Here is a 14,575-nt window from a genome sequence, read left to right on the forward strand (position 1 = left end):
ATGTGTAAGTGTTGAGTTTTTGACTTTCAGTAGTGTTGTTGCATCTTGTGCGTATATTAGGAAATTAACACTGTATGTTTGTTTTGTTCCAGAAGAACAGGGTTCAGTTTTAATAAATGCCACTGGTTACTCAGGTGTCCTAACTGCTGGTATATTAATTAGTTTTAGCTCACACAATTCACATTTTAACTTACTTTCAGTCTAAGTTCCTATTTTATATATTGTTTATTTCATAGTGCAGTTTTGTGAGTTTGAACATTTATTCTTCATATGTTATATTTCGATACCCTTACAATTTAAATTACAAAAAGGTCATGTGGTAGGCATATAAGATTTTTTCATTTAAATGACAGATTTGTTTTTGTGTACAAAAATACATTGCAAATGTTTGGCATAAAACAAAATTTCAGTCCAGCTAAGCTAATTAATCTGTATTTATGTAACATTTGTAAATATCATGAACCTGAGGTCTGTAGGTCCTGAAATTCACACTATTAGCTTTACTATTTGATCACTTATTCCATGCATCTATGGTTGCCTGTTTGACAATATGCTTTCTAAAGTTTTACAAAATTTGCCATTAACCACTGTTTATCTGGAAATCAGCAGCACATGCATGTAGAATTCACCGTCTATGGCAAAGAGTTAAGAATGTCATGCAGTTATCACAAGAATTGAGAAGTATTCCATGAAATGAGTTTAACTTGCAAGCCTCTCTTAAAGTTATACATTGGGCTTATATCGGCCAGTCTTGACTCCACTAAAGAAGATTAGTGCAAGTCACTCTTGGTAGCTGAGGCAGTGTAGCAGATAGGGGGCACTGTCGTCCCCTTTGAACCCTCAGACCAGATGCCAGACACCAGATAAAAGTCCAATTATTTATTTTCAGACAAAAAAATGTGCACCAAGCACCCTCCACTCCACTATACTCATATAAATCAAACAATACACAATAGAACAATAATCAATCCTCCTTTCCCAGACACATTGTTCCCTTCCTCCCAACTCAGCTCGCCTGCCTGGGATCTCCCACAGTCTTTTATAGTCCTTGACCCGGACGTGTTTCTCTCTCTCTGTCCATGTGACTGGTAACACTTCCAGGTCAGATAAAAACTCCTTTTCTTCAACCCGGAAGTACGTCATTTCTTCTATCCACGTGACTGGGGCGTACTTCCGGGCTATAGGGAAAGTAATCCTTATTCCTCTCTGCAGCGTCCTCTGGCGGCCCCCATGGTATCCAGCAGGGCTGTGGATAAAAACTCCATTGTCCAGGATTCCCTGCTGGCAATCAGGGCACCTCCATGCTGCAGGGAGGGCTCCATCTGGCAACCTAGGGGTATTGGCCGGGATGAATGGCCAGCCATATACCACAGCAGCTAAGCATACATAAAATTAGAATCAGGTGAACAACATCAACCTGTCTTATTTAAACGTCAGACATTCAGTTTGGTTTGCTTTTCATTGATAAAATGTGTGTTATGTGTGTTACAACTGTGCCAAAATCAAAAGAGCGCTCTTAGGTCTTTAGAAAGAAGATTATAGATGCCTATGAGTCTGGGAAGGGATTTTAAAAGGTCTCTAAACAATTGAAAATCAAAAATTCAACTGTCTGTATGATCATCTACAACTGCAGAATATTTCAAACTACCAAGCTGTCCAGGCCAGGCCACACTAGCAAGTTCAGTTTGAGAGGAGAATGTAAAATTCTGAAAAAACTCTATAAAAGCCCCAGAATTTCTTTAAGGGATGTCTAGGTAGCTGGTGCCATGGTTGATAACAAAGTGCACCAGTCTCCATTAGAAAGAGACTGCACAAATAAGATCTACATGAGAGGTATACCAGGAGGAAATCTTTTTTTCGACAAGAGAGAACATCAGAACAAGAGTAATGTTTGCCCATGAGCACATAGACAAAGACTAGGGCTTAAGAAACAATGTGAGCCGAACAGACTACACAAACCTGGTGTTATTTGCCCACAGTACCAAAAGGTATGTTTAGCAACAGACAAATACAGTATTTGACCAGAAAAACCATATAACAACTATAAATCATGGAAATGTTGTGCTTTGGGGATGCTTTACTGCAGCAGGCCCTGGGCAGCTCACCATCTTAGAATCCACTATGAATTGCTTATTGTGCTTGAGGATATTGCATGTGGTTAGGCAGCAAGGCCTCAGGTGGCAAACATGAGTACGGAAATTTAACCCTCATCGTTCCAATCAGCAATGTAGATAAGTTTAGGAAGATCCTGTGAGAGAACAGTGGGAGTGGTTTTTAGAATTCTGGAATTTATGCTAAAACAAGAGAACTTGTGTCTCATGATGTCCTACGTACTGTATGTACCGTAAAGGCTGAAGTTACTGCAATCATAAATGCCAGGCCTCTTGTCCCTCTATCTGTGGAATCATCATGTCTTCAAATTTACTAAGTGCTTTGAGCATGGGAAAGGTGCTATATAAATAAAATGTGTTATTATTATTATCATTATTACTACACTTCTGACTCAGAAGACTGATGTTGCACCTCAATCAGTGACAATGATCTACATGGAAGTTAGTGGAGTAGAGTGCAAGTTTTGGACCTGATAGAGACATGATTATCTTTCTACACTCAATGAGCATTGCAAGTGGAATACGTGTTACTGGAATCTTCGTGAAGGCGATATTTTTGTTCAGGGAGTCCAGCTCCAAAAAAGATTGCACTTTTTTGTTTGGTTCCCACAGAGAAGTGGATTGACAACATATAGCTACTCAAAGATGTGGCGGCTCAAAAGATTTTAGGTTTTAGCAAGAGAGAAGAGAGGAATGCAGCTAGTTTTTGAACGAAGGTGTAACATCCGGTGATTAGATTATGCTCACTTCCAGTTACAGAATGATTTTTTGCTAATAGGAATATTATTTTGTTCATCGTATGCATGCAGGTTCAGTTTGCAATCACAAGTCTAAGATGAATGTCCATTTGGCCAGATTTTGTCTGAATGGGTATCTGTAAAAGTGTCAGCTGATTTACACCTTTGCTATCAGATGACACACATGGCTGAACTAAGTTTGATATGAGCTGCAGTTCGGCCTTTCGATAAGGAATGCAGGTGACAGGGGGGACATGAAGCTGAATTCCTGCATCCTTGGTAAATCTGCTTACTTAACAGGCCTTATGTGACACAAAAAGAATAGGCAATGCTCATTTTTTCCTACAGCATGGAATGTTGATCTGGCTCACTGCTTCCTGGTTGTGTCTGGTACACAGGATGGTGAGCTAGCTTTAACTAGTAAATCTCACTTCACTTCACCATGGTATATAACATATAGTACCATCTGCAGGATAATCTGCAGACATCTTTGATTTCATATCCATATATATGTTGTCCTCCTTCAGTTCATTGTGGCATGTTTATACTCAGAAGGTCAGGTGCTTTAATTTTGGCTTATATATAGTAAGAGGAGTTGGAGGATTAGACAACAAGATGTCTTTATATAATCTACTGTAGTTGACCCAAGTGTTGTCATCTTGTCATATTTTCATTTTCAGGAAGGACAGCCAAACTTCAGATGAAGGCAGAACGCAAAGATGGGAAAATATTTGAAGGAGATCAGGTGAGCCTGCAATGTCAGGTCACTGGAAATCCTGTTGGGTGGACATATGAGCTGTATACAAATAAAAACCAATATAAAAAAAATGCAGAGAGCACCTTCACCATCAGCTCTGTGATCCTTTCTCACAGAGGGGAGTACTGGTGTAAAGCTGTGAATGGAAAGCTTTACTCAGTTCAAAGTAATCGTGTTAAGTTACAAGTGTCAGGTAAGAGATTTATCTGTACTGTTTTAGATCTTTTATGTATGTTTTCTGCCTTTAATAATAAAAATCACAAATACACATATAACTGCTGGACATTACAGTCCTCAGTCCATACCCTCTAGTCCAGGGGTGGGCAAAGTCAGTCCTGGAGGGCTGCAGTGGCTGCAGGTTTTTGCTCCAACCCAGTTGCTTAATTAGAAAACAATCCTTGCCAATAATTAAATTGCATGGCTTGTTAGTTCTTTAACTCTGCCATTTCAGTCTATTATCATATCCTAGATTTTTTTTTCCTTTCTAAGGATATCATCCAAATGATTTGAAGTCTAAAATGGACTCAATCTTTCACTTTTTTCCAAATATTTAATTAAACCAAATAATGAATGATAAATATGCACAGGTGTAAATGGTAACAACTTAAAAGGAGAAATGCTGGTTTATTTTGTCATTTGCATCTTATTGCTAATAAAAACCAAGAAAACAGCTGTTTAAGACTAAAATAAGCATTAAGAGTTCAAAATCTTAATGACGAGACAACTAAAATGAAGCAGAAGTGTTACTTGAGCAATAAGTGTTTCTATTAAGCAACTGGGTTGGAACAAAAACCTGCAGCCACTGCGGCCCTCCAGGAATGACTTTGCCCACCTCTGCTCTAGTCCATGACAGGGCATCTACTTAATGATGACATCTTAATCAGTGGAGCTTTATGACTCCTGTTCTCAAAATGTTTTACTTAATTTTCTTCCCAAGATTTCTTGGTTGTTTCTGATCAAATGACACCCGAAAACAAACATTTTCTTTTTTAAATTTTAAATGGAAAACACTTTTCATTATTTTATTATAAGACTTACTTTTTGTCCTTGCTTCACTGACACCGATTCTACTGAGCTCTTTGGTAGCTGTTAATTACTGTGTACATTCAACTTATTTCTTTATTTCAGTTTTTGTTTAACATTTTTGTCTTTTACTATTTTTATTTTTACGGTTTTACATAATTTCTCATCCATTTTAATTATACTTATTACACTTGTCTATCTTTCTGCAACATTGAACTGGATTAAATAAAAATGGCCTAAAAAATTTGCTTGCTCTATATTTGATATATGGTGTAAATATTGTTTTCATGAAAAAAAAAATACTTTTGGTTTACAAAAGAGTTTTTGATACCATGATTGAAAACTTGTCAGTCTGTTTTTTTCTGTTCTGTGCTGAGTTGTTTGAGGAACTTGTATCTCTAGAATGAAGGATATATTTTTTATTAAATTTGGTGGATAAATTTATTGGCCTTAAGAGATGATTAGTTTTTGGATGAATTTCAATAACAGCCAAACGTGAAATGTGGCAAATATATTTATGATCTTCAAAAATAGAATTTTGTGATTTTTGATTTCAGTCCAATGTGTAAGTGTTTTTGAATTTCAGTAGTGTTGTTACATCTTGTGCGTATATTAGGAAATTAACACTGTATGTTTGTATTGTTCCAGAAGAACAGGGTTCAGTTTTAATAAATGCCACTGGTTACTCAGGTGTCCTAATTGCTGGCAGGTTAATTAGTTTTAGCTCACACAATTCACATTTTAACTTACTTTCAGTCTAAGTTCCCTCCCCAGAGATATGCCCAACCACAGTAGTGTCATTTGCAAATTTGACGATGGTGTTGCTGTGGTGGGCGGGGGCGCAGTCATGTGTGTACAGCGTGAAGAGCAGGGGGCTCAGCACACAGCCCTGAGGAGAGCCGGTGCTGATGCTGATGGCAGAGGAGATGTGAGGGCCCACCCTAACCCTTTGTGTGTTGTCTGTCAGGATGTCTTTAATCCATATACCTGTACAGGTGTAATATGGGCGTCCCAAGGCTAACAGCTTGTACACCAATCTGTGAGGGAGGATGGTGTTAAAAGCAGAGCTAAAATCAATAAAGAAGAGACGTGCATAGCTTCCCTGGTGCTCCAGATGGGACAGGGTAGTATGGAGAGAAGCAGCAACAGCATCTTCAGTAGACCTGTTAGCCCTGTAAGTAAATTGGTGTGTATCAAAGGTGGGAGGGATGAAGGACATGATATGACTCCGGACCAGTCTCTCAAAACACTTCATCAACACCGGGGTGAGCGCTACTGGCCGATAGTCAGTCAGGCAAGTTATGGCCATTTTTTTTTTGGTAAAGGAAGTAACATGGAGGATTTCAGACAGGGAGGAACTGAGGCCTGGGACAGTGACAGGTCATAGATCTTTGTAAAGACCCCAGCCAGCTGCTCTGCACAGCTCTTTTAACACACGTCCAGCGACACATGAGAAGTATTCCATGAAGTAAGTTTAAATAGCAAGCCTCTCTTAAAGTTATACACTGGGCTTATATCAGCCAGTCTTGACTCCACTAAAGAAGATTAGTGCAAGTCACTCTTGGTAGCTAAGGCAGCTAAGCTGTATTTTTTAAACCTCAGACCTTCAGTTTGGTTTGCTTTTCATTGATGAAATTTATGTTATGTGTGTTACAACTGTGCCAGTGGTGGGCTGTCAGGGCCTGCAGGACCTTCTCTGCTGGCCTAAAAAAATATCTGAATCACAAACTGATGTTAATTATATTTTGTCCATGAATACTTATTAAATAATTCCAAATAGTCTGTTCGCTTCCTTTCATAGCTTTTCCGACGGTTGTGCTCCTTTCAGACGTGTATTTTCGAATTAAAGCATGTAACCAATCACATTTCAGCCATCATTTGTTGCCAGGCAGAGTCAAAGTCAAAGAAGTCTGCCCGGAGGCCTTCACAATCTGTTCTGCAGGCCCTCTAACACAAAATAAATGTCGATTAAACTGTTGCTTCAACCAATCAGATTTTGAGTTGGTGTCAGTATGGCCCTCTAGCAGGTGTACGGCAACGTCACTGTATTCAGACCCATTGATTGGATAGGATGGTGTAATAGCTATTTTGTCACCCCACAATGGCTGAAGGAGGAGAAGAAGTAGATTTGGTGGCAGATTTACTTTCAAGGCCATTTTCAAGATGGACTTTTCAAGAAAAGCTGGACATTGTTAAGAAAGGTCGGACAACTCCGAAGCTAGCTAGCCTGCCACAACCAGGAAGAGGATTTGTCCGCCACTTTCAGGTTACCAACTACGAGCGGTACCCCTGGCTCACAGGGTCCGATGAACACTGAAAATTGTATTGCTGGGAGTGCTTGTTATTTGCCACTGATCAACATGGTGTTTGGAGCCACACTGGGTTTGTAAATTTGACTTGCCTAACCAAGGCATCAACGAGACATCAAAGCACTGCCGGACACTTAAAAGCAACGGTGCTTTCCAAAACATTTGGGGAAACCAGAGTGAATCTACAGCTGAACGAGCAAGTGCGCAGGTAAACGGATCTCCACAACGAAAAGTTGAAGAAAAACAGAGAAATCTTAAAAAAACTGATAGACTGTGTCATTTTTTTGGGCAAACAGGAACTTTCATTTCGGAGACACGATGAAAGCATGGGATCCAATAACAGAGGGAACTATGTGGAGCTTCTTTCTGTCATTGCTGAGAGCAACAAAGATTTACATTACCACCTGTCCACCAATAAAGTGTTTAGTGGGACATTGGGTAAAATACAAAACGACCTGATCACTGCTATTGCTGAAGTGATGGGAGAAGAGATAAGAAGTGATGTTAAAAAATCACTGTTCGTCTCTATTATGGTGGATGAGACGACAGATGCGAGTAACGCAGCGCAGCTAGCACTGGTCCTGCATTACGTAACGGGCACAGGTGTCAAGGAGCGATTTGTCAGATTTGAAGATGTTACCAGTGGGAAGCGAGCCGATGACATTGCAGGTCTTATCATCAGATTTTTGTTGGAAAATGAATGTCTGGGTAAAGTTGTGGCACAGTGTTTTGACGCCGCAGCGGTCATGTCTTCTGGATTAAATAGGGTGCAGGCTAAAGTTAAAGAGAGAGCGCACCTTTGGCTGTATTCATACACTGCTATGCACATCGGCTCAATTTAGTACTGACTCAAGGGGCCTCAAAGCTTAAAGAATGCAAGATCTTTTTCGGCCACCTCAATGGCCTTGCTGCATTTTTTTCTAGATCGCCTCGGCGCATGCAACTACTGGACTAAATCTGCCAGCGGTGTCTCCCTCATGTGGCACCTACACAGTGGCAGTACACATCCAGAGTGGTCAATACGGTCTTTGAGAAGAGAGATGCTCTAAAGGAACTGTTTCATCACATTCTGGAGCATCATGACGAGTATGATGGGGACACAGTGCGCTGTGCTGATGGATTTAAAACACGTATGGATGATTTAGAGTTTTGTTTTTTGCTTTACACATTCAATGGGATTTTTGAGTATTCAGACGTGCTCTTTTCAATAATACAGGACAAAAATCTGGATGTGCAGTTTTGTCTGGCTAGGGTAAAGGAGTTCTGTGACACCATTGAGCGTGACAGAAGCCGATATGAGGAACTCTACGATGCCACTGAACGCACTGAATGTCCAAGATCCTCGTGCGCACTACCGCCAACTCTATGGCAGGGTTCTGGACAATATTATTTGTCAGACACTGACCAGATTTCAAGACAACGAAAAACTGATGTTTGTCACGCTCCTCGACCCCCAGATGTTGCGGGAATACAAGAAAAATTTCCCGCATGCAGCCTTCTCCAGTTTAACACAGAGCCACGGAGCACTTTTTGATTTGTCTCGGCTAAAAACAGAACTGACTGTAATGGTATGCCATGGATGATTTTGCAGGAAAATCTCCAAATGATCTCCTTGACTTCCTTCATCAGAAAAATCTAAATGAGAGCATGGGGCAGCTGTACACATTGGTATGTTTGGCGGTGACCATTCCCGTGTCCACTGCTTCTGTCGAGCAGACATTTTCAGCCCTAAGGCAAATTAAAACTTATGCCAGAAATACGACAGGGCAGGTTTGACTTTCAGCATTAGCTTCAATGGCGATAAAAAGGGACTTTTTGATGGAACTGAAGTGCAAAAATCTGTACGACAGAGTAATTGAACTGTTTTTGAGGAAAGAGAGGAGGATGGATTTTGTTTACAAATACAGTAATCCCTCCTTGATCGCGGGGGTTGCGTTCCAGAATAGACGAAAATAGATGAAAATCAGCGAAGTAGAAGCCTTATGTTTGTATGGTTATTTTTATATATTTTAAGCCCTTATAAACTCCCACACACTGTTAACATTATTAGAGCCCTCTAGACATGAAATAACACCCTTTAGTCAAAAGTTTAAACTGTGCTCCATGACAAGACAGAGATGACAGTTCTTTCTCACATTTAAAAGAATGCAAACATATCTTCCTCTTCAAAGAATGCGTGTCAGGAGCAGAGAATGTCAAAGAGAGAGAGCAAGATAAAAGCAAACAATCAAAAAATCAATATGTGCTTTTGGGCTTTTAAGTATGCCGAAACACCGCAATAAAGCGGCATTTTGTAGAGGGGCGTCCATATCCTCTAGGCAAACAGCCCCTCTGCTCACACCCCCTCCGTCAGGCGCAGAGAATGTCAGAGAGGGTGAGAGAGAGAGAAAAGCAAACAATCAAGCACCGCGTGGGAAGCATATCTTATATCATTGAGGAGTTTTAGTTAATATGTAATACATGCTCTGATTGGGTAGCTTCTAAGCCATCCGCCAATAGCGTCCCTTGTATGAAATCAACTGGGCAAACAAAGTGAGGAAGCATGTACCATAAATTAAAAGACCCATTGTCGGCAGAAATCCACGAACCAGCGAAAAATCCGTGATATATATTTAGATATGCTTACATTTAAAATCCGCGATGAAGTGAAGCCGCGAAAGTCGAAGTGCGATATAGCGAGGGATCACTGTATTCGATTTTATGGGTGAGTATATACAGACACCGAAAGTTTGAAGCTAATGTCTGTTTTTAATAAATTGGTCTTGTGATATTACAGAAGGAACCACTTTCTCAGTCCTTCTAGTTTAAACTTCAGAGAGTATCTTGACATCATTATTGAGATGGGATATTGGTCTGTATGATTCGCATTATAGTGAGTCCTTATTTTTCTTAGAAAAAATAGTAATTAATGGTTGGCGAAAAGTTTGAAGTAGAATTTTGTTGTCTATAGCTTCTATAAACATTGCTAATAACAGTGGAACTACAGTATCTTATTTAAAAATCTTTAATAAAATTCCGCTGGGTTGGCAGCAAAATGAGTTTATAGCATCTAGTCATCAGGGAATATAAAGAAGTACTGCAAGATTTTAATTCTATTGCACACAAGGCCTGTATATATTCATCAGTTTGTTTGGATGTCCAGGGGGCTTGTGTATAAATGGTGCATAAGTACAAAAATGTTGCGTACACCCATTTTCACACACAAGATGTATAAAAACTAAACTTGGTGTAAAGCTTTGCACATTTTCAGAGCAGCCTCAGACCATGCGTACACACATTTCTGCTTGTTTTTCTTAAATGGGCATCACTCAGTGTCAAAGCAGTGCTGCTGTTTCTGTACTGTTTCCTTTTCTGTTTAATACTTGCATCTATGACATGGGCTTTATCAAAAACACTGAAATGAATTGCATATCGTTTATAATTTTAAGGCACTTGATTGTAATCAACTATTCCAGCTACCATAGCTGCTTTAGCATTGTTAGAAGATATCGCAAAAGGTGGAATTAGAAGACAGCACACATTTACAGATTGTATAGACTTCTTGCCCCATGATGGTGACTGGCTTCTAAGTCATTTTAGATTTCCAAGAGCTATCCTCTTGGAGCTGTGTGCTGTTAGAATACTAGGAAGTATACTTGATATCTTCTTATGATGGAATGCATTAAAGTATGTCTATTACATTTTACAGATACATTGTTAATTTCATTTAACACTAGAATTACCAAGCCTACGAAAAAACTTGTAAATCCGGCCCACCTTAAATCCATTTGCACCTCTCCTTCAGCGTCTTTTGTCCTGTAAATGTGCTGATAAAGACAAGCAGCCTGCTATTCCATCCCCCCTCTGCCGCAGAATGTGCACAAAGTTCTCCCAGCTCATGCCTTGATTATCTGGGAGTAAAGTGCTGGAGTTTTAGAGTGGAAATAATAGATCGTTATTTTGAACACATGCATTTCATGTGTGTTCCATGTCTACAACAATCTACACATCGTTAAAACAGAAACTTTTTCATTTTTTAGTAATAATTGACAAAATGTAGACATGAAGCATTTAATGTGTGAAGCCTGAAGTCCAAATATCAAATAAACACATTCAAAACAAGCATGATTTTATTCAAGAATATAACTGCAGAAAAAGAACCCACGTTAGGGTGTGACATTGATGTATCTTTAACCTGACTACTTTGGTGGTGTAACAGTAAGAGTTGCTGACTGGTAATCAAAGGCTCACGAGTTTGATCCCACACAACTCCATTTTGATAAGTGAACTTCTCTTATTCTAACTATTTTAGAATAAAAACATACATTTGATTTGAGTCTGTAACAGCCTGTGTAAATGTATGGTACTTGTAATGGTTAGCGTTGTTTTTTTTATTAAGTTTTATTCTCCCAGTTACGTTCACACTCCCCCCTTGATCTGACACTGCTGCTTTCACATAAAGATGTGCTAAAGCAGAAGTGAACTCAGATGATGACGAGGGTTCTACATCAGAGAAAGAATGAACGTCGTACTTTTGCCGTTGCTGTACTTTATATGTACACGGGAAGCTCTGCAGTCTACTTGTGACTTTATGCTGTAGGAAGATAGGTAAATAAATCAAGGTAAATAGGTAAATAACATTTGATCTGGCTTTTATATACACTTTTGTTATCAGATGAGTGCCAGTCAGGTCCTGGAATGAAGAATTCAACAACTTACTTTGGAATGTAAGTGTGGTTTTGGTGCAACTGGATGTTTGCATCCCTCCTAAAGCTCCTTTCTTAACAGGCCACTAAAAAGTCTAGTAAAATGGGTAATTCCCACTTTATCCTACAGTGGTTGATGTTAGTGTTTATAATTTATAAGTTTATCATAACAATAACCACAACATTTATTTATTGTAGCTGTGTTTTTCTAAAATTACCCAAGTCCAGCAGCTCTAACTCAAAAAATGTGATTCAACAAAAGCCTGACGTGCCAAAATGATTCCACATACAAAATATCTTTGTTTTTAAAAGGTTTAGTTAAAATTCAAGGTAAAACAATTCACACAAAAAAGAAAATTAAAATAACAAAAAAAAGAGAAAACTTCTTGTTAGGAAAAGTTCTGTTCAAAGCTTAAATCATGTTGCATTTCAAATCATTATTAGTCACTTAACATTTCAGAACCATTTCTAAACGACGATCAGAAAACTGTATGCCTATCCCATCTATTAGTAGAAAATGGGTCTTTTTTTTTTATTTATTAATTTTATTACAATCAATACATAGCAATCAAGTTTTTACAAAAAAAAGAATTATGTTAAGAACAGATCGATCCCCACCCCTGAGAGAGAGAGCAAGCCAAACGGTGTAAAATTTAAGGCTTGTAAAAATACCTAAATTAATAAATTCTCTGTGCTTTATAAACTTATTTTAAAATATTACTGATTAGATCCTGCCATGTTTTGAAAAAAGTCTGTACAGATCCTCTAACTGAGTATTTGATTTTTTCCAATTTTAAATAGTATAACACATCAGTTTCCCACTGACTTAAAGAGGAGAGTTTGGGTTCTTCCAGTTTATCAGAATAAGTCTGCGTGCCAAGAGTGTAGTGAATGCAATCACAATTTGTTTGTCCTTCTCCACTTTAAGCCCCTCTGGAAGTACCCCAAACACAGCTGTTAATGGGTTAGGAGGGATTGTGAGACCAAGGCTGTCTGAGAGGTAATTAAAAATTTTTGTCCAGAATAATGCTAATTTGGTGCAGGCCCAGAACATGTGACCCAGTGAGGCTGGGGCTTGGTTGCAACATTCGCAGGTTGGATCATGCCCTGGAAACATTTTGGAGAGTTTTAGTCGAGACAGATGTGCTCGATATATAATTTTGAGTTGTATAATTGTATGCTTTGCGCATATGGAGCTTGAGTGAATTCTCTGCATTGCTACTTTCCACTCCTTTTCTGATATATTAATTGAGAGGTCATTTTCCCAGTGTCCTCTTGGATCTTTGAAAGGAAGGGATTGTAAAATGATTTTATATATTGTAGAGATGGAGTCTAATTCCTCAAAATTGAGCAATATTTTTCCAGCGTGGATGAGGGTGCAAGATGAGGAAAATCTGGAAGGTTCTGTTTAACAAAGTTCCTGATTTGAAGATAGTGAAAGAAATGTGTAGTTGGAATGTTAAATTTGGAATGTAATTGTTCATAGGATGCAAAGACGTTGTCTATACAAAGATCTCTAAGCAAGTTAATTCCAAATTTTTTCCAGATATTAAAAACTGCGTATGTTTGTGAAGGTTGAAAGAGGTGGTTCTCTTGCAGGGGTGACACAGAAAGAAGCTTCTCCGTCTTAAAATGCTTTCTACATTGGTTCCAGATTCTAAGTGAGTGGAGCACAATTGGGTTATTAGTGTATTGCCGATAACGTGTGTTTATTGGAGCACAGAGCAGGGAATACAAAGAAGTACTGCAGGATTTCACTTCTATTGCGGTCCATGCCTGTGTATGTTCTTCTATTTGTGTCCAGGTTCTTATCGACTGTATATTTGCCCAGTAATAAAACTGGAAGTTAGGTAGAGCCATGCCGCCTTCTGCCTTTTGTCTTTGTAGGGTCGCTCTTTTGATGCGTGGATGTTTAGAATTCCAAATAAATGAGGTTATTGTTGAATCTAATTGCTTAAAGAACGATTTATTAATGTATATTGGTATCTTTTGAAATAAAAAGGAGCTTAGGAAGAATATTCATCTTAACAGTGTTAATTCTTCCAGCTAGTGTGAGATGAAGGGTTGACCATCTATGCAAGTCTTGTTTAATTTTTTCCATGCAGACGACGAAATTTTGTTGATATAGAGCTTTATGTTTACTTGTGATGTTTACCCCTAGGTATTTAAACTGTTCTGCAATGATAAAAGGTAGGGTGTCTAATCTAATATTATATGCTTGAGAATTCACCGGAAAGAGTACACTTTTATTCAGATTAATTCTGAGACCAGAGAGCTTTTGAAATTCTGTGAGTGCTGCTAAGACTGCAGGCACAGAATTTTCTGGGTTTGATATGTACAGTACCATGTCATCTGCATATAATGAGATTTTCTGTTCCAGTCCTTCTCTGCTAATCCCCTTTATCTGATCAGTATTTCGACAATGTATTGCCAGTGGTTCAATGGCAATTGCAAACAGCAGCGGTGACAAAGGGCATCCTTGTCTAGTGCCACGTTCTAGTTTAAAGTAGTCTGAGCAAATGTTATTGATGCAAACTGAAGCTTCTGGGTTAGTATACAGTAATTTAATCCATGCACAAATGTTCGGCCAAACCCAAACTTCTCCAAAATAGTAAAAGGTATTTCCATTCAATCATGTCGAATGCTTTTCTGCATCCAATGATAATAATATTTCTGGGGTGTTTGATTTAGTTGGTGAGTATATTACATTAAACAGGCTTGAAGATTTGAAGATAAGTGTCGGCCCCTAATAAATCCAGTTTGGTCTTGTGATATTACTGAGGGGAGCACTTTCTCCATCCTTCTAGCTATGATTTTAGAGAGTATTTTAACGTCGTTATTCAGAAGTGAAATTGGTCTGCTCCTCCTTGAACCGTCACCTTATCGTGGTGGAGGGGTTTGTGTGTCCCAATGATCCTAGGAGCTATGTTGTCCGGGGCTTTATGCCCCTGGT

The 14,575-nt window shown here is 38.8% G+C and overlaps 1 protein-coding gene across 5 annotated transcripts in view; it reads left to right on the forward strand.

The window, feature by feature from the left end:
- LOC120519015 (Fc receptor-like protein 5) overlaps positions 1-14,575 on the forward strand; it is a 179,476-nt gene that overhangs the window by 67,574 nt on the left and 97,327 nt on the right. For 4 of the 5 annotated variants that reach the window (XM_039742091.1, XM_039742093.1, XM_039742092.1 and 1 more), the window contains one exon: positions 3,529-3,798. The exons of the other annotated variant lie outside the window; for it this stretch is intronic. In XM_039742091.1, coding sequence (XP_039598025.1) covers positions 3,529-3,798 — 270 coding nt within the window. The remainder of the gene's footprint in view (positions 1-3,528; positions 3,799-14,575) is intronic. 5 annotated transcript variants of the gene reach the window in all.

This window comes from Polypterus senegalus, chromosome 18 (genome assembly GCF_016835505.1).
Source record: "Polypterus senegalus isolate Bchr_013 chromosome 18, ASM1683550v1, whole genome shotgun sequence".
In the NCBI taxonomy this organism is placed as follows: Eukaryota; Metazoa; Chordata; class Cladistia; order Polypteriformes; family Polypteridae; genus Polypterus; species Polypterus senegalus.